The following is a 27,077-nucleotide window of genomic DNA, read 5'->3' on the forward strand; positions in this document are numbered from 1 at the left end:
AGAGGATGACTTGATGTCGAGTCGATGTGGCTTTCCGTTCAATAGGGTGCTTAGAGAGTAGTTTTGCAGTAGTTATTGTTATTGTTGTTGTTGTTATTTTTTGTTCGACTTCAAAGAATCGAAGCAAACAACAAAAAAAAAATACAAAAATTGATTTTGAGCACCTAATAGGTTTTTGCAGCAATTGCCAACAAATAGAACAAGTGATTTTTGTTGAGGGAGTCCTAGGTACTTTTAAATTTGCAGTTGTTGATGGAAGTTCGGTTGAGTGATTGGGATTTTTTTTTTTTTAAGAGATATCTGAACATAATTATGTTAGGTTTTTGAGTGATTTTAACTAAGCTTATGGGTTTTTGATTTTATGTGGCAGTTGGTGGTATTGCTCTCTTGAGTTTTCAATATTTTATTAGGATGTTGCCTTTGATGAACTAATAAAAATAATGAAAATATGTATTGTAATTGTTTCTAGCTCAGAAGTATCATAATAAAAATTAATGTTTTTATTTAGATTTCATCAGATTCAGTTGAATTTTTGTACGATGTCATTTGACTTAAAGTTTTTCATGTGGAATTAAAAATTTGGAATAAGTGGCTTGTAATAAAATTGCAGAACTATAAATAGGTGCTTAAAGTATCAGGAGACGGTTCATCTCTTTTTTTGAACCAATCAAAATTAAGAATTAGTGTCCTAGTTTCCATAATAGTCCAGTGCATTTATGATGTTCATATAATGGGCGACCCAGCAGTTTGTACCACCCCCAATTTTTTTTTTGCTCATTCGATAGAGCATTGGCTGAATAATCATTACCCTGATTTTTCGCACTCGCAAAATTCACCTTTCGGCCGCCATCTTGGATTTTAGTTTTTGTTGAATATCTCGATTTCTATTTATGCTACATAAAAGTTGTGTAAACAAGAAACGTAGGAAATTAAATTTCGCTTTTTTTTTTCGTTAAGAACATTTTTTCGATATTCTTAATATTAAAAAAGTTACAAGCCAAAAAAAAAAAAACCGAAAAATTGACAATTTTAAAGATTTGAGCACTTTTTATCAAAATTATGAAAAAACGTATCGAGAAAAGATTATCCTCTACAACTCAGCTATATAACTTTTTTTTTGTATCGCTATAATTAATAAAGTTATTAATACTTTTTTGTTAAAAAATATCCCTTTTTTACGCAATGAAGAGACTTAAATATAAAAAAATTGCAGGTCCTAAATTTTCTCTTGTAACATAAAGCTATAAAATACTCACTAACCATTTAAAATTCAAGATTTGGTAAAAAAAAATTTAAGAAAAAAGTAAAGATAAAAAACACAAACAAAAAAGAGCATTTTTAACAAAAGAAAAAGTATTAATAACTTTTGTATTTAAAGCGATTGTATAGCTGAGTTTTAGAAAATTTTATGGCGAATAATCTTTTCTCGATACGTTTTTTCATAATTTTGATAACAAGTGATCAAATCTTTAAAATTGTCATTTTTGTCTGTTTTTTTTTTTTTTTATTTTTTTGGCTTGTAACTTTTTTAATATTGACAATATCGAAAAAATGTTCTTAACATAAAAGACGCGAAATTTTATTGTCTACGTTTCTTGTATACAAAACTTTTATGTAGGATAAATAGAAATCGAGATATTCAACTAAAACTAAATCCAAGATGGCGGTCGAAAGGTGAATTTCGCGAGTGCGAAAAATCAGGGTAGGTAATGACATTCAGCCAATGCTCTATCAAATGAGTAAACAAAAATTTGGGGGTGGTACAAACTGCTGGGTCAAATTATAAATGCACTAGACTATAAAGACTTTAACCCAGTTGGGTTTCAAGAAGTTTTTTTTTTTTGCTGTTTTCGAAGAAATATTTTGGCATAATGTAATCTTTTTCAATTAAAATTGTTAGGGTTTATTAAAACACTTTAATTTTTCTTTCAAATTCAGTTTCAATCTTCTCAATACCTCTTTTCTTCTCCGAGATATCTTAATTTAAGTAATTTTAGTAGGTTTGGCATATCTTACCATAAAGAAATCGATATCTAAAAATTAATATATCTTTCTGCCTGGAACAAAAGTATACTTTTTTAATGGACTTAAGTGTGCTGATTTTGAATCCGAGCTCAAACAATTTCGGTCAGCTCTGGTTTTTGAGATATAGTAGTTTTTTTTTTTTTGAGATTTTCTAAAAAAAAAAACTTGATTTTGTGATACTTTAATGCGAATATCTCAAAATCCTGACGTGATAGAATTTTTTTGACTTCAGATTCAAACTCAGCACATAAAAAACTATAAGAAAAGTGTACTATTAAAACAAATCTGAAGCTTTACAAAGCAGTTTATCGAATGGTTTATTACAAATAAGATAACCCTTAAAGAAAAATAGTAAAATTACAAAACACGTAAAAATTTTGTTTAATGTATTTTATTATGGTTTTCTTTACATATTTGACTTTTTAAATATAATGTCCGTTGATATTTTACATTTTCCTTAATTAAGGTGTTATTGTTCATGTAGGATTTACTAAAAAGTGAAGGATTTCGATATTTCTGCTTTTTTTGTCAGTCAGTATTTTAAAATATGAGTAAACATTAATGTAAAATTACATACTTTGTGTCAATCAATAGGTTATTTTATGAAGAATAAGTCCTTCAAATTTGAACTCAATGTGACTAGCAGTTTTAATTTTATACAAGTTCAAATGAATTGAAAAGGGTGATTTCTTAGAAAATACCCACATTTTTCAAAAATAATTTTTACAAAAATGGTATCTGATAGAATTTTTCTGAAACCAGATTCAGATTTAGGAAAGTCTAATCTTTCATAATATCAAAAAATTATTTGAAGGAGAACAAAAAAAGTTAAATTTTGCAGACCAGTGTTTTCGGAGAACCTTTCAAACTAAAGGCAACTTCCATATGATTAAAGGCAACAGTTTACTTTTCTCAAAAAACCGACTCTATTGAAAAAGTTGTGTTTCAGTGCAACTTGGAAGTAGTGATGGGAACTATCGAATAAAAACTATCAAACTATCGATAGTTGTAAAATATTCATTCATTCGATAGTTTTAAATCATTCATTTAGTTACTATTTTCATTCGAATAGTTTTTTCATTCGAATAGTTTTTTTTTTATTCGATAGTTTATTCATTCGAATAGTTTTTTTATACGATAGTTTTTTCATTCGAATAGTTTTCTTAAACGATATTTATTTCATTTGAATAGTTTTCTTAAACGATAGTTTTTTCATTTGAATAGTATTTTTATTCGATAGTTTATTCATTCGAAAAGTTTTCTTAAACGATAGTTTTTTCATTTGAATAGTTTTTTTATACGATAGTTTTTTCATTCGAATAGTTTTCTTAAACGATAGTTTTTTCATTCGAATAGTTTTCTTAAACGATAGTTTTTTCATTTGAATAGTATTTTTATTCGATAGTTTTTTCATTCGAATAGTTTTCTTAAACGATAGTTTTTTCATTTGAATAGTTTTTATCCGATAGTTTATTCGATAGTTTTTATTCGATAGGTTTATTCGATAGTTTTTGTTCGAATGAATAAATGAATGAATGAACTATTCGATAGTTCAAATCATTCAGTTACAAACTATCGATAGTTGGAACCATTCGATAGTTCCCATCACTACTTGGAAGTCCATCAGTCAGTCAAAATATAGCACAGATTCACTTTAACTGGAAATTATTTAACCTTTTTTTCCAGTAAAATGAGTAGAGATAAATGCTTTAAAATGGAAACATTTGGAATAATGGAGCATCCTAAAAAGCCCTAAGACCAGATTAATTTTGAAGAATTTTCGTTAAAAGGTTTTGCTTTACTTTGAATAATTCTCCAGAAAAACGGCTATTGATTTTAATTATTCTATGAAATAGAACTGTTTTCGTTGTTTAGCAAAATACAATTTGAATTTCTATCATAAATGGTTAACATTTGAAAGAGAATGAGTTTTGAAACAACGACGGAAAATGGTTCGATGAAATTTCTTGAAACTTTGTATGTTTAGTCAGTATAAGAAATTAATGGTTTCGATATGAAAATAAATGTATACTTCATAAGTTTCTTGCATTTTTCAGTTATTCCAAAGGTCATATTATTTTCCCTTCATAAAGTTGAACTTCCGTTATATAAATCCTTTTTTCACCATTATTCGAACCAATTTTCGTGCTCCGTGAATTCAACTCAGTGGAAGTCGATTGTAATATTTTTTCATGAATCCTTATATCCGACGCATAAAAATCTAAACAAGTCGAATCGGGTGATCTATGTTGGCACTATGTGGAACAATCGGTCAGTAAAATTATCTAAAAGTCATTTTTCTATTCTCACACTGGACCTATATCTTGTTGTTAGATTGTGTTGTAACTAAGGACTAACCAACAACAATATAATTATATCAAAACAACTAATCGGGGTTATCAGTCGTCAAATATACCTTCCTGACTGTAAAAACCCACCAACAGTCTAAAATAAAATAGATGACTTACCGTTAACAAGTTCAGCTAGGTTATAAATCAAGTATAGTTTTAAGTTCCTTATCTTTTCTGCTTATTGATTGTGGGCAGGGTTACTGAATTAATTAATTTAAAAAAAAAAACTCTTCTCTCGAACCAATCCAAGAAGTTTCCAATGATTCATTTTATTTATGGTTTTGATGACAAATTAAACATTTATAGATAAGTTCTTACACGTTATACGCGAATCATTATCTTTTTGTGACCAATTGCAGATTTTACTGTCTCTTCGAAAAAAAAACACCCCTTCACCAAAATTTCTTTTATGTAAACTCTCTATTCTTGCTTTCTATCTTAAAATCAATGTTTTTACCAAATTTCATTAGGGTGACCCATCATTTTCGTTTTCACTCAAAAAAACACCCTTTTAATCATGATATTTTTATAGACACTTTAGATTCTTGTTTCTTATCTTAAAAGTAACATAATTACTAAATGTCAATAGGGTACCACTAATATAAATCAAGTATTACACACTTTTTCAAATATACCCATATTTTCTTTACTTCCAAAAAAAAAAAACACCCTTTCACATAAAAAATATTTATAGACTTACATTATTCGTAATTCCCATGTGAAAGAGAACATATTTAATGAATTTTGTGAGGGTCCCATTTATACCATTGATTTTATCGGACTTATCGCGGATTTTTCCTTATTTCCCAAAAAACACCCTTTAACCTAAAATATTTGTATAGACTGTTTAGATTCTTAGTTTCTGTTATAAACGAAACATTTTTACCAATTTTCATTGGTGTAACAATTTTTTCCTAGTTTTTGTGGTACTAATTCCGAATTTCATCATTTCTTAAAAAAAAAACACCCTTTGACTCAAGATAATTTTGTACACTTTATAGATTCTTAATTCTTATACCAACCAAAACATTTACACCAAGTTTTAAAAATTAATAAAATTTAAGTTAGCTGTTATGATACCATCCTCACACACAACTTAACCCATCAAAAAAACACCAAAAATAATTTTAACAACTTTATGAATCCCTTGTCCCTGCTTTATCTTAAACCTTCATCCCGAATTTTATCAGTGTAGCATGTTTTTCACATGGGTTTCGGTTATATTTTACTCGTTGAAGTCAAAAAACAAGCACCCTTTTTTTTAATCGGCAATAACTTTTCTTAGAGCAATCGTATTGACTTTATTTGTATGTCATTAGATTCAGCATCAAAAAATATCTTGAAAACATGTGTCATATGATGATATTCGACAAACAATTTTTTTCAGTACCTATATTTTTGACCTTCACCCCCTCCCTCTTGTCAGCGAAAAAACTCTCTTCCGCCTATTTTACCTGTACTATTGTGAGTTTTAATTTTTAGAAAAATTCTTTTAAAATGATTTTGCTACATTTAATTGAAATTTTTAAAAATATATAGACATTAAAGGAGCAGTTGCCACTTAAAATTGCGAGCAGGCAAGTTCATCATGACAAAAAAAAAATATCCTTTTATACCCCTTCTGAATATTGAGCAGATTCCAACGAAGTATAATTTATTATTCTCAGAGACATTTGAGGCTATGAGAACAATAGTGGCGTAAGCCACAAAAAGGAAGTTTTGAGCTACGAGTGATTTAAGATACAGGGTTTTTCAAAACAACACTTTTTTGAGTGCCATCTTGTTCTGAGTGTATCAAGCTGCATAAATCTATTTTTGTAATAAAGTAGATATATTAAGAGACCAAGTTTTTATGAAAAACTCATTTTTGAAAAAAAACCGGCTACGCCACTATTGCTCTCATAGCCTCATTTTATAGGTTGCAAAGTGTACATTTAAAAGTAATATTTTTTTTCAATTTTTTTTGGTTTGTTATGATATGAAATTTAGTCCAAATCATGCATTTCGCAAAATGGTTTTCATAATGCTGTCCGTCGGTCTATGCGTCCTTTTTTTATCGCCTTTTTGAGGGATTTCTCCCATATAACGTTTTTGAGGTATCATAATTTTTTTTTTTTTTTTTTGAAAAACAGCAGTTCCACTGAATTTGTTAAACGTGATGTTCTTGGTGATTCTAATAAAGCAGCGTTTTTTGGTTTTTTTTTTTTTTTTTCTAAAAAAATTTGGATAACGGATAGTTTATATTTCGTCAAAGAGTAAACTCATTTTTTTTCAAAATTTATAGACAGCTAGATATTTCTAATGATTTTGAATGGTAAACTACAGTATTGAAATTAAAAAAAAAAAGTAAAATGCACGACTGGGTCGCACGGACTTGCTCTAAGAGTTAAAGTTGTTTAAATTTTTAAGACTTTTTATATAGAAATTTGGAAAATGTAAGTACCTACTGGGTACAAAAAAAAAATAAAATTCGTTAAAAAAAAAAAAAATAAAATAAAATCTGAAATCAAATTGCCCTCCAAAAGAAGTATGCAGTTTTGATTGATATATTAACATGCATTTTTAGAAAAAAATTTTTCAAAATCGTTAGAACCGTTTTTAAAAAAAACTAATTTTTTATAAATAATTTTTTGGAAAAAAATTTTAAAATAAAATTGGTATGCCATTTTGTAGAAATCACTTATCATCATCTAAAAACAAAATTTCAAAAAAATTCAATAAATTTCAAAATTTTTTAAAAAATCCAAGAATTATTTTTTTGGAAATTTTATTTTTGGTTTATATATATAAATGCTCCTTCACAAAAAGTTTCGTTGAAATCGAATTAGCAATTTCGGAGATAATCGGATTTGAAAAAAAAAACGGGTCTATGGCCGCAGGTAATGATTTTCAAAAAAAAAAAAATTTCATAAGAAGATAGACTTTGTCTTAAAAATAATATTTGAATTTTTTAAACAAAATCGTTGGAGTCGTTTTTGAGCAATTTCAACTTAACTAAAATCGGTATTTGACAAGTACCGTTAGTTTTGGTCCAAAAAGAGTCGTCAAATAACGCTACATACCAAGTTTGACATTAATCGGTCCATCCGTTTAGGATGTAGCTCCTTATACAGACAGACAGACAGACAGATGGACTTCCGGGACCCACTATTTTGGCATTCTCTACCATCGTAATGTCATGGAAAAATGTTATCTCAACTTCTTTTTTTGTACGAATGCATAACTTGATATATAGTACCTACCTACATATCCCAAGTAAAAATTGAGAGTAAATAAAAAAAAATAAAAAACTTGTATAAAGAATAAGAAAAAGCTACCAACTTTTTTTAAGTTAAAATGGCGGCTTCAAAAAGAAATTTTCTTTTTTAAAAGAGAACAGAAGTTAAAAAATGTATCAAAATTCCAAATTTTTTCTGTGACGTGCGGAGTACCAATATTCAAAAAAAAAAAATGTAAATGATTTTTGACGCTTAAGAGCATTAAAAGCCCCACTGTGCTAAGTTATTTGGATATATGTATTAGACTGGGTCAAAAAAATAAAATATTTTTTTTTTTGAAAGTTACTTCGAAAATCTTGTTCAGGATGATGAAAAAAAAATTTGGTGAAAATTTGAGCCGTTAAAAAAAATTTTAAGAGGTCTATCATCGGTGTTTTTTATTTTTATACATGATATGATGTTTTACAACAGAACTGCTAGACGATCAAAGTAAAAAAAATTTCTGTTAATTTTTTCTTATATAAAATTAAATTTCCTACAAAAAAGATCTAAGTGAAAATTTTCGTCAGACGAGCCGTATTCGAGTAATTAAGCTTTTAAAATCGAAGTGTTTTTTCAATTTGCCTGTTTCACTTTGGAATTTTGTGATGAGCAAATAAGTGAATAGAAAAATAAAACCTCGACAGATTCTTATAGGAAATTTAATTCTCTACAAAAAAGGTCTTGTAGTAATTTTCCCTAAATTGAGTTTTGAAGAAGTTATTCACGATTTAAATCGAGAAAAAAATTAAAAAATCAATTTTCAATTTCAAAATTTTCTAATTCACTGAAAATTCAATATTTTCAAATTAGCAAGATGTTTTCTTGTAGGGAATTAAACGTTCTATAAAAAGTTCCTTGGCAGCAAATTAATTGCTTTAACCGTTAAGAAGATATTCGTATCAAAACCAATGCCCACTGATTTCAATAGTTTTCTTATGACAAGTATGCATTTGCGATTTGAATACGATTATCTTCTAAACGGTTAAAGCAATTAATTTGCTGCCAAGGAACTTTTTATAAAACGTTTAATTCCCTACAAGAAAACATCTTGCTAATTTGAAAATATTGAATTTTCAGTGAATTAGAAAATTTTGAAATTGAAAATTGATTTTTTAATTTTTTTCTCGATTTAAATCGTGAATAACTTCTTCAAAACTCAATTTAGGGAAAATTACTACAAGACCTTTTTTGTAGAGAATTAAATTTCCTATAAGAATCTGTCGAGGTTTTATTTTTCTATTCACTTATTTGCTCATCACAAAATTCCAAAGTGAAACAGGCAAATTGAAAAAACACTTCGATTTTAAAAGCTTAATTACTCGAATACGGCTCGTCTGACGAAAATTTTCACTTAGATCTTTTTTGTAGGAAATTTAATTTTATATAAGAAAAAATTAACAGAAATTTTTTTTACTTTGATCGTCTAGCAGTTCTGTTGTAAAACATCATATCATGTATAAAAATAAAAAACACCGATGATAGACCTCTTAAAATTTTTTTTAACGGCTCAAATTCTCACCAAATTTTTTTTTCATCATCCTGAACAAGATTTTCGAAGTAACTTTCAAAAAAAAAAATATTTTATTTTTTTGGCCCAGTCTAATATGTATACTTGGATGTAGTTATCTAAACTCATTGTTTAAGAAATTGTTTTCCTTAAGCGTGGGTGAATATCGGTCATTGTCATCCAACTACGTGTAGTCGGACATTAATATTATTCCAACTGGGGTCAACTTTACTATGATTTCAAGTTTTCAAGGCACTAACGTAGGTATATGATTACGCTGAACTTGAAACCAGCTAAGAGAGAAAAAAAAGGAAAAACAGAAATAATTTTTTAACTTTTTTTTATTTTCTTCGATTTATTGATATCGATTCAAATGCTATTGCGTATTGTCTAAACCTAAATTATTGTTTTCAGTCACGTTTTGTCTCTAATGCCTATAATTTTCTATAACTTCCAGTTCCACTTTTGTCTACAAACATATATTTCAATAAAAAAAACTTTGAAGTAACAAAAAACTTTTCAATTTCAATTTTTCCTTTCCTTTATATCAAAAAATTTTTTTTTTCTATTTGTAGAAAAACAACGAATCGCCACGATATGTGCATGATTGCCCAAGAAAAACTGCATCCAGTTTGTGCTCAAAGACCACCCGATAGTATAAATCTGCAAAATTCAAATGGAATATTTTACCATCCACCGCCAGCATGTCACGTTGTGGCTGATTTATGCAAAGAGGATCGAGAATGCAGGTAAGTGACAGAAGTTTGTTGTGAATGGGGATGTGGAGGCTACGTGTGTGTGTGTGTTCATGTTTTCGTGTTTTTGGTGCGTGCACGTCAACATAAATTCTCGTCGTTTTGCCTTGTCAGACGACACCAAATCACCATATACCCATTTTCAACTGAATGCTGTTGACTATAACAACTGAATCAGTACACTAAAGTGATTTGTTTTTGTTTGTGTTCATTCTTTTTGTTATATAAGAATCGAACCACTTTTTAGAGAGAAGAGGTTTCTTATATGCGCTTTGTTGTGGCCAAAACCTATATAGAATCAGGGTAAAGACCATCACCATGTATGAGTTTGATTAGTTTTGAAAACATCTTAATTGGAATTTGAATGGATTCTCTATGGCTTAGATTATATTGATTTTGTTAATTTGCTTATGTTTGGTTGAGATGAGATGTTTTTAAAATTGTCAATCGATCCGATTGTTTTTGAGAATTTTAAGAACTTAAAGACTAATGATGTTGTTTCTAACGTTTGAAAGATCTTATAGAACTTTTATTTTGTGGTTTCACTAGAGATGAGAAAAAAATCACGACCTGTGATGTTTAACCTGTGAATAACAAATTACTATATCACTACCTGAGAACAGTTCATAGATAACCTCTGTGAATACCTTACATGTGAATTGAGTATATTCACTTTTTATTTCACAGTACACTTAAATAAAGCTTTAACGCAAAATTGAGTTTTGCTAAGTCCTGAATTCGTTGTGGGATATGATTTGTTTTCTCTCACACAGATCAATTCGTCGGCCCAAAGCCATTTTCAATAAAGGTCATAAAATAACCTTTATTTAAAAAAAAGAAAAATTTCGGTCAAAGTCTGAGAGAAACCTTTATTTTGTATTTTTTTATGTTTCGGTCAACCAGTGAGATTCATCGCTGAGAGAAAAAAATAAATCTCATCTGTATCAAATGTATCAATTCCTAGAGACATGGGAGTGGTGCCATATGAAATCTTATATTCTCAGCTACCCGATAGTGGTATAATCGGGTTTTTGGATTTTTTTTTTTCAAAATTCCGGTTGGGGTAAATTTTTTTTTCGAAAAATCAACGAATCTTTGAACGATCCTGGAAGCTAAACCGCTTGAGAGCAATTTTTGGGAATGATGCCAAATGATAGCTTGTGTCATGGGCCTACGCTTTGCACATTGTCAGATTTTTAAAAAATCATCTTACATGTTAAACCGCCACATCATGCCTATTTTTTCAGAATCGGGCTTAACTTTTTTTTTACCTTTCAGTTCTCCCGGTTTGAGAACGCGTGCTTCTACAGGGATGGGAGTTGTACCCAAATGTAGGTTAGAGTCCCCGCTACCTTTTGGAATCAAAAATTTTTTTCATTTTTTTTTTTCAAAATTCCGAGATATAGCCGTTTGAAGTTGGGCGGGCGAAAACGCTTCTGGAAGCTAAACGCTTTGACCTAGATATTAGAACATCGGTCTCCTGAAATATTCGAAATTGCATTGGTTATGCTTGTCGTCCCAGCCACTCAAATCACAGTGGAAAACACATTTTCGTCTTTAGATTTTACTTTAAACGAAAAGAGATATAATCTTGGGTCTAAAGAACTTTGACAGTCTATTTAGTTCATACATTATTAAATACATAAACTTAGAAAAAATATCCTTTTCATATTTATGTTTGCAGTACAAAGACATTCTTGACAAATTCGACATTTTCCTGTGAATTGACCACTTTTGATTTATTTTCAGTGAAAACGGTTAAAGGTTGACCTTTTCCATTTATTTTTTTGTAAAAATCTCAACCATTGAAAGATATTTAAAAAATAAAAAATAAATCTCAACCGATAACCTTTATTTTTGATTTTAAAAAATAAATCTCAAACCTTAACCGAAACTATTTAAAGTAATGCGGTAACTCTCAGAGAGAAACCGATTGAAAATAAAGGTTGACTGATATTTCTGGTCTCTGGTTTATCCTATAATTGGAGAAGCGACTGTCGAGGAACTTAACTCATAAGGTGATAGGTTAAAATTGATGTCAAATGAAAGATAAGTTGAAAATAAAAAAAAATAGGGTTGCCACTTCTTAAGTGGTAACTTCTATGTGGCAACCCTATTTTAAAGGAAAAAATTCTCCCATAAAGCCTATGAAGTGAACAAAAATAATAAAATAATATAAGGAATGTAAGCTTACAAATGTGACTTTAAATGAAAATAACTTTTTTTTTTACTCTAAAAAGCTAAACTATACACCCAACTTAAGCTGAAACCCGGTTTTTTTAAAACACAAAAAAAGGACTCGGCAACCCTACAAAAAAAATTATTTTTTCTTGAATAGTTATAAAGATTTTGATTAAAATTTTTGAGTAACAAATAAACAAATAACAAAATAAAAACTATATATTTTTTAACCGTGGTTTCTGAATATGTCGTTAACGATTAACCCGATTTAAGCGAAAATTTTTATGCAAAAGTAATCGTAATATCAAAATTTTAGAAAATTTTCAGAAAATACATAGGTACCTACATATGAAATGATTTTTTTTTAAATTCAAAAGATTTTTAAAAAATATTTCAATTTTTTTTTTAATCAACTTTTTGAAACTTTTGGAGCGTTCAAAAAATCTCAAACTTATACTGCCCATAATCTCGTAAAGGCCCTAACTACACTTTTCTTAGTTCTGAGTTATAGAGGGAAATAGTAAATGTAATATCGCAAATTTCATATAAAAATGAAAAAAATCAAAAGTTCATTTTCAATTTTCTGACGTATTTGAATACCTAGGCTAAGAAAATAAATGAGGATAAATCAGAGACAATGCCCTAACTCCAAATATGAAAAAAAATCAAAATCGAAAATTTTGTAGATAGGGCCTTTACGAAATTATGGGCAGTATAGGACATGTAGGTTTTTGCCTTCTGCATTCATGTGCAAAAACTTGAACGTTTAGTGAGTTTTGATTGAATAAGAGAAGAAACAAGTTTTTTAAAAAAACACGTTTTTTGACCGTTTTTAGCCGATTTAAATGGTTTTTTTTATCTGTTTTTCTTTAATAGATACAGGAATAAAGTATATAGAGTAATAATAGACCATGACTACGAATGTATGTGTGCAAAGTTTCAATGATTTTCGTAAACACAATTTTGAGATAACGGTAAAATAAAATTTTAGAATTCAACAGGTTATAACTTTTGACCAAGAGCAGATAGAAATTTTATTAAACTTTTCTGGGCATCCTGATACAATTACCTTTTATTTGATATATCACACATAACGGTAGACTAACTACAAGCTACACAATGTTAAATAAAGAAACTTGCGAAAAACCTCAAAACACCAGTGGAGATCTGTTGCCTCCCGAACAACCACCAGTCTGGAAATTCGACATGGTTGACTTTAAAAAATTCTAACTTCTCTTGTAGGCATCTTTGAAATGAGATTGATACGTCATATGAAAGGTGAAATAATAAGCTTTCACATGGTATATATTTTTTATAGGTTGTCAAACAAAAAAATTGATTCCATAGCCTGAGAACATAAAAATAAATGTTTTTTTTTTTTGCTTTTTTTAATGAAATTTGATCGAGTTCAAAAAATTCTAGCTCTTTTTGTAGATGTCTCATAGACCTGATCGATATATATATTTTGAGCTTAGACAATAAGCTTTCAGATGATATAAAATTTTTTACAGGTTGTTAGGGAAAAATATAGAATTAAGATAAAAGATAAAAATTCATGTTATTTTTGCTTTTTTTTTTGATGAAAATGATTGTTTTCAATAAATTATTTTTATACTTTTTGCGCTTGTGAAAATTTTAAAATAGTTTTATTCTTAAGAAGAAATACTTGCCATAATTTTTTTTGTAAGCTTTTAAAATAAAAAAATTAATTTAGGTAATGAGAAAATAAAAAAGGTTTTTTTTTAGCTTTTTCTTGTAAATTATGATTGTTTGAAATAAATAAACGCGTTCAATTGACTCATTTTAAACAAAAGCACACAACCTGTTTTCTTACGACGTTATCACGTAAAATCATCGTCCGTAAACCGGCTTTACAGACAACCTCTTTTTTTTTTTCTAAAAATTGCTTTTCATACAAGAAATCAGATAATATATTTCGTTTTCTGATTAAAATCATTTTAAACGGTGTTTGCATTAATTATAAAAACAAAAAAATTTATGTATTTTTTACGTCACGCTGATTAAGATAAGAGCTATTTTTTTTCTATTTAGTTTTTGATTTTTGTCTGCGATTCTTATACAAAAATTATGAAATAGCGGATAAAATCACAGTTTAAAATCACTGTGAATTAAAAATCACAGGTAGGTTCCTTTACCCTGTGATTGAAAAATCACTGCTTAGCTCAACTCTAGCTGTTACTGTTGCATGCTTATTTAGGCAGTCAATTGCATGTTGTCAATCATCAAAGTGAAAACTATTATAGGCATGGTCAGAAAGAAAGAGCAGTATTTCTAAGAATTTTGAAATCCAGAAATGAATTAATCATCCTCGTCTTTTCTCAAATACTCCTCCACACAATTTAATGTCATAAAGATCTTGAAATTATAATATATTTTCCATCAGAGAGATACCTAATTTTAATGGATCCGATATCTACGACTTGCTTGCTCTCTATGATGACAAGGTAGGTCTGTAAACTGTAATAAATCACTTACTATGTCAAAGACCTTAACTATTTCTCTCAAACTACTACAGTTACATGACTTACGACCACACAAGTCAACTTAAACGGTTGCGCTGTGCTGCAGGTATGTTTGGATCTAAGTATTAAACGTGCCGTTGTTGCTTGCTAACAAATCCTTCCACCATCACCTGCACCGCACCACGGCGGCACTGACTGAGATTGATGTTATCTGATTTAACGGAATTAGACAACCATATTGCAGCCAAACCCCTTCTTTATCGAGAAAAGACTGTTATTCCCTTATACGACACATACTACTATGAACTCTTGAAGTGGTTTCACCAAGCAAATAGCTTAGCTGATGTGCTGGCCAGGTTAGATGCTGTTCGACAAGACAGCTTAATATTTCATATCGGGTCTAAGGAGAGTCGTTTGCATTTGGAAATGTGATGCACACTCTGTTCTCTGGAAGCCATAACATACATGTTCCAGAGGGAGGGAAAGGTAACTTAGGGGTGACTTGGGATAAGGGATGTTATATGGCTGGTGGATATTAATAGTCTTCGGCTGGAGTTTATTAATTGCTCCGGATCTTGACAGGAGTCTTGTTCAAGAATGTCATAATGAAAGCATTTAAGCCATCATTGAGTTAAAGTCACATCACTTATGGAAAAAGGGTATAGAGTGAGAAGGGGTGGAAAGCAAGAAGGTAATAATTCAAGGTACAGAGTTAAATGGCAATTAATTCGACAACTTCTACATAGAGATAGTAGTATGGGAGCATGTCTGTCTTTTTGTTGTACATAGGAAGATATAATGTATTTCGGTTTCATAGGTTAATGCTCGTCATGTATCCATCTATTTTGTTGAGCGAGAAAAGTGGATGTCATCGTAAAAAGTAATAACCGTACATAAAAGGTTGTTTTTTTCGGTTCCTCATAAGGATACAAGATTATAACACAAGACGGTGAACAAACTTCAGTCTGGTTATGACTGACTTTGAGTGACAAATGAGGTTTTTCGACTTTTCAATCGGATTAATTTTGTTCCTTCTTCTTGATTACATGATTTTACGGTATAGGTGAAAATAATTTAAGATTGTGGATATGTGGGATGTGGGTTGTATACTAGTAAGTGTGGGGTTGATGAACATGAGTGAGTTTTTAATAGTAATTAATTGAAAGTGGTTTAAGGTGTGAGCACAAGAAACACCTTTCAAGAATAATACGAGTATTCCAAGTCAGATTGTTTAATTAAAAAAGTTTAATTGAAAACACTAAAGTTGATTTGTTTTAACAGAAAATGTTGATTGCTGTCGGTTTTTTTTTTTTTACTTTTGAAAAGGTAAAGCAATAATATCTAAAGTTCTTACTAGTTTTTTTTTTTTTAAACTTTGAGTTTCCAAAAAAATAATTGATGAGAATTTACTAAATCAAATAAATAAAAGACAAATTCCGTTACACTACTTCCGTTTATCTACTATTGCAAAATCAAAGAAAAAAAAATGGCGTCTTAGAGAACAATTTTTTTTTAAATTATCAAATCTAACCTTCATTTTTTTATCAAAATTGACGGTGAATTTGATTGAATTTTTTAAACGTTTTTTTCTGTGACAAACTTTTGATCAAAGTCGTTGGGCTCAATGTCTGATAATGGACAGGAAATCTCAGAAATAGTACAATTTTTTAAATCTTATATGTATTGGAAAAAGTGCTCAAAAAGAGGTTTTATTATGTATGTTTTAGCGTGATTTAAGGATCGCTTAATACGAATCCGGGATCTCTTGAATCGCATTAGTAAGAGTAAAGAACATTGTGAGTGAGCCCAAATTGGAAAAGTGACGTCAAAAATAACTTTATATAACTCCATGGTCTCTTAGACTATATCACTTCTAGAATAAGATTCTTATAGAAGAATTACCTACCCTCAAAGCTTTGAGTTTGTGTTATACTATCTCGCCTAGAACATTTTCGAAGTAGGTATATTGCTAGTTTGTCCAAACCGATTCTATTGATTATGATTAAACAAAATATATGTGTGTACTGTGGCATACAAGGTCCTTCTTTTGATATATTTCTTGATTTCTGCCTTCCTCGTAAGCCACCAATACGATTTCCACGAATATTTTTCTGCTAGAACAGGACAGAAAAAAAAAATAGAAAACTAAAAAATACATATTTCAATTTTTTTAAAACGAATCAATGAATTAACTTTAAATTTTGTTTCAATATGAGGAAAAATAATTTCGATATAAATTTTTTTTTTTAATTTTCGAAATTTTTTATATACAAAAAATTAGTTAGGACCGCTTCAACAATTTTTAAATTTAAAAATATGGTTTCCTTACTTTAAAATAAACTTTTAATACTTTTTTACATCTTTTATGAAAATAATGATAAAATTTTACTAAATTTATTGTTTTATGAAGTTTATAAAAAAGTTTTTAACTTTCTAGGTAACTTTAACCATGAGAGCAAGTACGACATTAATTTTTTTTTTTAATTTCTGATTTTGTTAGAAACGACTAGTTCATTCTTAAGCCATGTTTTATTTGTAAGTCAGTACTTACTACTTAATCAGTAAAATTTTGCACAGTAAACAACAACAAATGATCACTAATGTTAAGCAAAATACACTTTTGTTGTGGTTTACATAAAAATTTTGTTTCTAAACTTATATATTTTTGACTATACAACAGCAAATGATTATTAATAATAAAAAAAATGTAATCTTTTGTTGTTGTTTTTAGTATAAAATGTTTACTTAGTAAAATACTGACCTATCAAATAAACATACAGCTTTAAAGAATTTTTTCATACAAATCCCCGTATTTATAAACGTTGTATAAACTTTATACAACTGTTTAAATTTGAAAAATATGATCAAAAACCTTGTTTATTGTTGTCTTATAGCTGTCAAACGTATACACAAGAGTAGATGGTCTTAACCGCGAATAATGTGATTATTATTTTTATTAAATAAAGCATTGTTAACAACTTGAAAAAAGCTATGCAGTGTATAAGTGGACAAAAATCTAAAAAACTAAATTTTCAAAAATAAACTTTCCGATTACAAAAAATATTTGAAATATTTTTTTTTTTTTTTTTTTTGAAAAATCAATTTCCCAATAGCGGGCACACATAAAAATTTTGAAATTCTAATTGATTAATAACTATTACAAAATGGCATATCTAGTAGAGTAACTAAAGCAAATTATTAGGGAACCCGGCCGAACAGCTTTGATTTTGACGATTTTTTTTCAAACGTAGGTAATTAAAAATACTTTAAAGTCTATAGATCAAAAATTGCCGGTGTTGCCGTATTGTTTTTTAAAATTAAAATTAAATTTTTTTTTAACAAAACCATTTTTTTTTTTTTGCTTAAATTTCATAAAACAAATGATAGCAATTTTCTAACATTCTGACCTCAAACACAAAAAAAATATTTTGAAAACAACGGCAACACCTACAATATTTTAAAACACATTTTTAAAAAGCCAGAAGCTCATTCTTTTCTCTTAAATTTAAATCCACTAAATTTAATCAAGACTTTTTGAAAAAATGGTCCTCAAACTTAGAATTAAAAAAAAATGTTATTAGAAAAACTTAAAATGACTTTTTTCCAAACTTTTTCTAATAAAATATGAATTTATTTAAAAAAAAATTTTTGGCCATAAATATTATCAGTTGAATTTCGAAGCAAAAAAGGTAAAACATATCACACTTTTGAAAAAAAAAAAAAAAATGAAAAATTACTTCAATTTCAATGGTTTTTTTTTATTAAAACTGAATTTTTGCATTGAAATAATTAATTTTCTCAAAGACTGTGGTAAATAGGAACTTTAAATTTTTGTTATTTAATTTTCAACAGTAAGGGTTATTAAATGAATAAAAAATAATTTTATTTTTAGATGTTGAACTTTAAAAAAAAAATAAGTTACATTTTTATTCAAATCTTTTATTAAAAAAAGTTCTTCGAAAATGAAATACTTTTTAATTTTTTTCATAAACCGTAGTACATATTGACATTTCCTTTTATAATTTGAAATCATAATAAATGCGGCCAAAAAAATTTGAAAATAAATGCATTTTACCAAGTTTAAAAAAACGACATGTTAAAATTTTTTCAATCATTTTTTTTTTTCAAAAATCTGAGTTCAATTACTATTTTTTCAAAAGCCGTTCATTCAATTAACTTAATTTTAATTTTACACATATGACTAAGCTTCTAGCTTTTAAAAAATGTATATTTGAATATTGTAGGTGTTGCGGTTGTGTTCAAATATTTTTTTTTTGTGTTTGAAGTCAATTAATAAGAAAATTGCATCTCTCGCTTGAACTATGGAAGATTGTCCCTCACTCCCATATATTTTTTTCTTTGAATTTCCTAGACAATCTTTTGGCATCAATTAATTTATAAAATTTAAGAAAAATTTTTGAAAAAAATTTGTTTTTGTTCACAAAAATCTTCAATTAAATTTAAAAAAATCAAAACGGCAACACCGGCAATTTTTAATCTATAGACTTTAAAGTATTTTTAATTACCGACGTTTGAAAAAAAAAGATCATCAAAATCTAAGCTGTTCGGCCGGGTTCCCTAATATTGCCAATTTTTGAGCTTTAGTTACTCCACTAATCAACCTTATTTTCAATTTCAAAAAATTATTCCATTTCCGGCATTTTAGTAGGTATCTTAGATAAATCAAATTTAATTACTTTATTCGCAGATAAAAGTACAAGTACTTTATTCATATTAGAAAAGTTGCTTGTTTCCATTGAAGAACGAATTTAAATTATATTTTCTTACCATTCACAAAAGGTTTTAAAAATTGAGGAAACTTGTAACCCAGTGTATATACATATTTATTTATCTTCTTTCTAAGGATGAAATTTGGTTAAAAAAAATCCAACCAAATCAGCCATAATGCCTTAAAAAATTATAAAATTAAAAAATAAATGATTCGATGGAACAAAGACATAATTTATACAATTTCAAACCTTTGTAAGCTCATTTTTTCATAAAATTGTTCAATATTAATTAATAAAATACCGAAAAATATCTCTAGGACCAATTTTTATAAAAAGTCTTAGTTTGAAAGGATACCTAATGAGGAAAAAGTTTGGTCTTTATTTGATTCAATTTTTTGTAGTGCCTAATACGAATGTCTCATTATCACAATGTCCGAAATTTTTTCAACCTCATGTTTATCTTTCCATGGAGAAGAATTTAAAATTCTTTACTGCAACAAATACATATAATTTGTTTTTAATAAGTCCCGAAATAACCCATCAATTATTTTGTTCATCCTTAGAATAAAACTGGAATACTACGAACAAGCATGTGCCGTCGATAGTGTAACGAAAAAATGTGCTGGTCGACCGAGTGGCTGTCGACAAGCAATGCTCGGCATTCTGGGAACTTCACTTCGAACAACGTGTGCCTGTCAAGGCACAGACTCCCAATACCTGTACCAATGTGTTGGTTGGCGAAGGCTACTCTGGATGAATCCGTGTGTCGGTAAATAATTCACATATTTTTTTTTTTAATTCTTCCCAAACCAAGTATAAAAAAAAAATTAAATTAAATATCTTATTTTTTTAACATTCAATCAACAGTTGAAGCCCAAAAGGATTTTCACATGAAACGGTTAGCTGAATTGGGTCTGCTTATAACCACAACAACTACAACAACCACAACAACTACCCTACCACCACCAACAACAACTACCACAAAACAGGCTCCAATGGTCCTCAAACAACCCAAAAACACTCAAGTCGAGGTATTTCGGCAACATCCGGTAAGAATATAAAATTCAAACCAAAAAACAAAAAGAAACAAAACATTTTATTTCGCATTATTGTCTCCTCTTTTTTTTTTTCATTTTCTTTTCTCTTTCATCAAATTTACAAAACATTTTCGATGAAAAGACGAAAACGAAATCAGAGCCAACATCGGTTGAAACCAATTATATCGAGCAGCCAGATTCAATACCGGAAACATTGTTGCACAGCGGAAATGGAGAAAACGGAAATACGGGAAATGACGATTACCATGGCAGCAGTAGCAGTAGCAGCAGCGGTGGCAGTGGCTCGAATGGCATAAATGGCGATAGTGGCATCAGCAGTGCCAGCAGTAGCAACGGCAATGGTCGCAGCTCTGCTGCCAATGGCAGCAAACGAAAAGCCAATGGCAACGGTGGCGGCGGCAGCAATGGTAGCAACGGCCACCATCGCGAAAGAACGGAACCCGAGGAGCCAACGATTGTCATCCTTCCGACAACGACAACGGAGCGTGTAACCACAACAGAGCCAACCACAACGTCCACCACAACAATGATGACCACAACGACACAAGCTCCAAGTAAGTACCCTGCCGTAATACAATAACAAAATAATTTACAGAAAAACGAAAAAAAAAAAAAGAAAATATATTTAGTTAAAACCTCGCGAAGCTTCTCATGAAAATTTAAAGCTTTATTGAGCCACCACCATTTTTTGCAATTGTGATGGTGAAGGCGTTCGGGTGGAATACACAAAAAAAAAACATGCATGCAATCAGGCTACAAAAGCTTAGGCTTAGCTTTTAATCACATTAGTTGGCGGGTATGATTAAAAAGTAATTGCGTGAGCTCTGAAAAATAAGCTGATTAAAAGGGGGACTACCACGCGACTGAATTCGCTGCTGGTCAGGAGGACTATAATAAGAATGGGTAAGGCGTAATCAATCAAGAAGTGTTGCACAACAAACTACTACTTACAAAATGCAATTGATTGCATTGGGAGTTGAAATATCCGCTTGAAGGTTTTTCTATGGAGGTAGGTTATATAGTTGGAAGTATTTTTTGTTGTTGAAGAGTTAAGGGGGCCAAGGATAAAACGGACCTTTGACATTTTTTTGAAATATTTTGTGATGTTTATTAATTGGATCCTTTCTATAAATAAAGCAGTAAAAACGAGTTTTTGTTTTGCAAGGTTCGTCATTAAGCTAAATGTCAGAAAATGTATTTTTTAAGGCTAGGCGCACACATGCGATTTCGATCGCGCGATTATTCAGTCGCAAATTAGATGACTGGAATTTCAATGACTGTAGACACAATTTTCAAATTTTTAATCGCGAGAAGCATGTGTGTTCACAGTCATTGAAATCCTTGTGATCCATTTTTGCGACTGAATAATCGCGCGACTAAAATCGCATGTGTGCGCCTAGCCTAAGTCAGAAAATTTAAGCAGAAATTCTTTCTTAAGTATGATTTAAAAGTTTCAAGTTACATTACATTGTTTGTGTTTTCATAGGATAACAGTAGGTATATTTTGCCTGACCCAAATTTAAAAGACTCAGAAGCGTCTACAAATAGGTTTTTCCAATTTTTTACGTGATAACGTCTTATAAATTGATGAACCATGGCAGCCACCACAAAAAAGTGACGCCATTTTCTAACGTTACACTCTCGCACTTTCGCAGTGCGGCAAAAAATTTAAATTCATAATTAAAAATAAACTATTAGAGATACAAAAATCTTCTATAGCTTATTTGAATGATAATAACCTAAAGCTTAATCCCAATGAAGGATTTTTAAAAATTCCGTCATTTAATAGGGTAAACAGGTGTAAAACGGAAAGATGAAATTTGGGCTAAAATCTAAACGCGAAGTTGTAGAGAATTGATTTTTTTTGCTATAGATAGATGAGACTAATTTAAGAATAACTGCATTTAAGAAGAAATTCTGAAAAATTTTAAAACTAAGCTATAACGTTTTGTTTGAACGTTGTACACGTGTTGGGGCTATGACAAAATGATGATTTTGGGTAAAGGAAATTTTTTTTGACAATTCTAAAGATGCCAGGTGAAAGATGAGAGAAAAAAAAGTCAGGCGTCTGATACGGATTTTTTTCCAACACTCTGCGTTTCGAAATATAAATTTTTGAAAAACAACTTGTTTTTTAGGGATATTTTTGGATAATTTTTGATTTTTAGCTTTTTTTTGGAGCGTTCAAAAAATCTGAAACTTATACTACATGTATGCCCTTATGCATACATGTGCAAAAACTTGGAATCGTTTAGAGAGTTTTGACTGAATAACAGAAGAAACAAGTTTTTAAAAAACAGGTTTTTTGACCGTTTTTAACCGATTTTCATCGGTTTTTATTTTTATCTTTTTTTCTTTAAAAGATACAGGAATAAGGTATATGGAGTAATGATAGACCATGACTGCGACTATATGTTTCAATCATTTTCGTAAACACAATTTTGAGATAACGGTAAAATAAAATTTTAGAATTCAACAGGTTATAACTTTTGACCAAGAGCAGATAGAAATTTTATTAAACTTTTATGAGCATCCTGATACAATTACCTTTCATTTGGTATATCACACATAACGGTAGACTAACTACAAGCTACACAATATTAAATCAAGAAACTTGCGAAAAACCTCAAAACACCACTGGAGATCTGTTGCCCCATGAACACTGAACATTGAACAGTCACCAGTGTAGGAAGTACCGTTATCTCAGTCTGGAAATTCGATATGGTTGACATTAAAAAATTCTAACTTTTCTTGTAGGCATCACAAAAACAAGATTGAACCGTCATGTGAATAGTGAAATAATAAGCTTTCACATGATATAAAATTTAATATAGGTTGTCATTGAAAAAAATTAATTCTATATCATGAGAACATAAAAATAAATGTTTTTTATGCTTTTTTTGATGAAAATACATGGAGTTCAAAAAATTCTAGCTCTTTTTGTAGATGTCTCATAGATCTGATATATATACATATTTTGAGCTTAGACAATAAGCTTTCAGATGGTATAAAATTTTGTATAGTTTGTCATTGAAAAAAATTGATTCAATAGCGTGCGAAGATAAAATTATAGGTTTTCTTTGCTTTTTTTGATGAAAATGATTGTTTTCAATGAATTAATTTTATACTTTTTGCGCATTGTAAAAATTTAAAAATGGTTTTATTCTTAAGAAGAAATACTTGGCTTTTAAATTGCATATTTTTTTTTTGTAAGCTTTTAATGTAAAAAAATTAATATAATGAGAAAATAAAAAAGGTATCTTTTTTAGCTTTTTCTTGTAAATTATGATTGTTTGAAATAAATAAACGCTTCAATTGACTCATTTTAAACAAAAGCACACAGACTGTTTTCTGACGACGTTATCACGTTAAATCATCGTCCGTAAACCGGCTTTACAGACAACCTCTTTTTTAAGTCAAGTTTTCTGAGTTGTACTATTCTTCTTGAGATGCTTGGAGTTGATTTGAACAAGTATGAAACAATTTTACTTAGGTTTATTATTAACTTGAAAAGTTAAGGACCGAAATGGCTTTCCTGTGGGGCACTAGATATTGCAATGGCGAATAAGAGCGTGACTATTGCATGTAAAGAAATTTGCTAAGATCAAGTTTTCAAGATTTGAAAATGCCGAAAAATAGTGAAAAATTAAAAGTCACTAGACAATGGTATCGAAGCAGGGCTGCAAATAGAGATGAGACCTAAGAAGCCTTAAAAAAGTGATGAAAATTCATGAAATATTGATCTTCGAACTAAGGAGAGTAATGAAATTTCACAAAAAACTGTCTTCACGAGGTCAAGAAACTTCAAATGGTAATGAAATTTCGTGAGGTCGTGAGTCGATGGGTCTTCACGAAAAAAAAGTCTTCATGAAGTAAGGAAGCTTCAAAAAGTAATCAGACATGAGGGTTATGAGACTTTATTAAGTAAATAGTGTTCTTGATATTAAGAAGCTAAGAGAGATGAGACGAAAAAGTATTTTCACGAATTTAATAGGCTTTAAGAAAGGATGAGATTTCACGAAATAAAAAGTTTTTATGAAGCTAAGGTTGAGAAGTCAAAAAATAAAAAAGAAATCTTTAATGAAAAGAGGTTGCAAGAAATATATGTGGATCTATTTCTAGGGAACGGGTCATTATTCTGCATTTCAAAATTCTGTATGGCCAAAATTTGTATTTGAATAAAAAATATAATTCTGTATTCCATTATTCTGCTCTTCTATTATTCTGTATTTCAAAATTCTGTAAATCCAAAATTCTGTTTTCAAAATTCTGCAAATCCATTATTTTGCTTCTTGGAATTCTCAGTGCCGGTTTAAGCACTACCGGCGCCCCTGGGCAAGATTGCAAGTGGCGCCTCTAAAAAAAAATCATTTTAAAACGAAAACCCAAAATCCCGAAAACTCAGAACCCCGAAAAGCCAAAATCCAGAATGGGATCCCGAAAATTTTTTCGAGATTTCAGTTTCGAAAACAATCCTTAGTGTGTAATTAAGGTGTTAACATGATTCCGTGTATGATTCCGTTAATATCTCTTTTTTACATGATTTCAAGTTTCTATTGCGCTTTCAGCAGTCTTTTGTTGTGATTGAGTTAAGTTGGAAAAATCGTCAAAAGAATTATGAGTTTTAATAATTAACTTATAATAATTGTATGTTTAAATTGTTATTTAATTGGTTTTAATTTTATGTTTCAGTTCAAATTTCACAATTTTGAAGAGTTTTTTTTTTCTTTTTTATTTTCGGTTTTTCGGGTTTTGGTTTTTCGGAATTCTGGGTTTTCGGGATTCTGTGTTTTCGGGATTTAAGGTTTTCGGGATTTTGGGTTTTCTGGTTTTTGAGTTTTCGGCAATTAGGTTTTCTGGATTTTGAGATTTCTGGATTTTGGATTTCGGGATTCTGTCCGTCTCCCTTCTGTTTCTTTATTCATTATTACAGTCTGGATATTCTCCATAAACTATTTTGTCTCGTCGTCGGTCTATTCTTTTCCATATCCGGAAAAAATAAAGAAACACACTCCCTCTTCATATTACCAGCTATGATTTAGTGATTTATATATAGGGGCGCCTTTGCAAAAATTAAATTGGTTGGAGGAATATTAAGATTGCTTTAGTTTTCCAAAAGAAATTGGGGCGCCTTGTTCTTCAAAGATGAACGAAGATTTTGGACACCATTGTCCTTCCGGAAGCCAAACAAATTAACCCAAAATTGGGGGCGCCTTCATTCTTCAAAAAGTTTAGGACAAAAAATACGACCGCCGTTGAAAAAGTAAATTAGATAAAAAATTGGGGCGCCATTGTGAAAGTAAAAATAAATAAAACAATTTTTCTTTTATCATTTACAAAATTTTTGAATACAGAATTTTGAAATCCAGAATTTTGTTTTTACAGAATTTTAGAATACAGAATTTTGAATTTACAGAATTTTAAAATACAGAATTTTGAATTCACAAAATTTTAAAATACAGAATTTTGGAGCACAGAATTTAGAAATTAGTATTTTGGGGGTTGGGGTCGAAATTCTGTATGTTGCAAAATTCTGTATTCAAAATACTTTATGCCAAAATACTGTAGGTATGTCAAAATTCTGTATGTGCAAAATGCTGTATGAGCAAAATTCTGAAAGTCAAAATTCTGTATAGCAAAATTCTGGTTGGTCAAAATACTGTTTTGTAAAATTCTGTACGACAAAATACTGTATATCAAAATTCTGTAAAAATGCTGTAAAAAAATATCGTTTTGATATTTGCCGTACAGAATTTAAACAAAACAGAATTTTGCATGTCAGTATTTTGTTCATACAGTATTTTGACGTACAGAATTTGTATTTACAGTCTAATGACATACAGAATTATGGTCTTACAGTATTTTGACCCCACAGAATTTTGTCGCACAGAATGTTGATAAGGAGAATTATGAGCCGCTCCCGAATTTTGGCCCATACAGAATTTCGACCCCAAACCCCTATTTCTATGTTGAAGATGCAAAAAGTATATATTGTCTGGGAGCATAAAAGACGATTGATGTAATCGTAGCCTAATTTTAAAGAACTTCGAAAAAATCTTTGGACGATTTTAATTATTTTATTTGTTCAGAGGATCTTCTTGTGGAGCATTGGCACAAAAAGCTTCTCAAATACAAACTGTCATACGAAATCTGATTTTCTAATGCGATGAACATTAACATTCCTTTCATAGTCTTGTGCCCAAATTATATTGGAGAGTTTAATATTGACTATTTTACATTTCATCAAAAAAGATATTCCGTCAACGTGTCATCTCTCAGAAGGTTTTTTGTGAATCACTTCTTTGTTGGGCGCCACTTTATTGTTTAAAAACCTTTAACTTTGTTTTAAGTGCTTATTAACGAAATAATCAAATGAAGTTTTCCAATAATATTTATTAGCTCAAAGCTATTAAATAAAACTGTTGAGCTGGCAAAGCATAAATATCGACATATATTATACCCCAATAAGAGAAATACAAATTCTAATTAAATTTTATTATAAAAGCAAAATCCGCATCATTTTTATTTCTCTCTAACAAATAATTCCCTTTGAAGTATTGTATAGATGCTTTGAGGACCTACAAACATCCTAACACCATACAATCGTATAGAAATCAATTAAAAAACTTTCCAGTTTGTACCTAAAACAAGCATCAACTCTAATTACATGGTCATATCAAGTCCATTTCACCAATATTAATCCTTAAACAAGCTCGTCAAACAAGGA

General features: G+C 29.6%; 1 protein-coding gene across 3 annotated transcripts in view; it reads left to right on the forward strand.

Annotated features, from left to right (window-relative positions):
• LOC129913187 (uncharacterized) overlaps positions 1-27,077 on the forward strand; it is a 542,292-nt gene that overhangs the window by 492,542 nt on the left and 22,673 nt on the right. For all 3 annotated transcript variants that reach the window (XM_055991737.1, XM_055991736.1, XM_055991738.1), the window contains 4 exons: positions 9,719-9,892; positions 19,856-20,061; positions 20,160-20,341; positions 20,472-20,904. In XM_055991737.1, coding sequence (XP_055847712.1) covers positions 9,719-9,892; positions 19,856-20,061; positions 20,160-20,341; positions 20,472-20,904 — 995 coding nt within the window. The remainder of the gene's footprint in view (positions 1-9,718; positions 9,893-19,855; positions 20,062-20,159; positions 20,342-20,471; positions 20,905-27,077) is intronic.

Source organism: Episyrphus balteatus, chromosome 3, assembly GCF_945859705.1.
Source record: "Episyrphus balteatus chromosome 3, idEpiBalt1.1, whole genome shotgun sequence".
NCBI lineage: Eukaryota > Metazoa > Arthropoda > Insecta > Diptera > Syrphidae > Episyrphus > Episyrphus balteatus.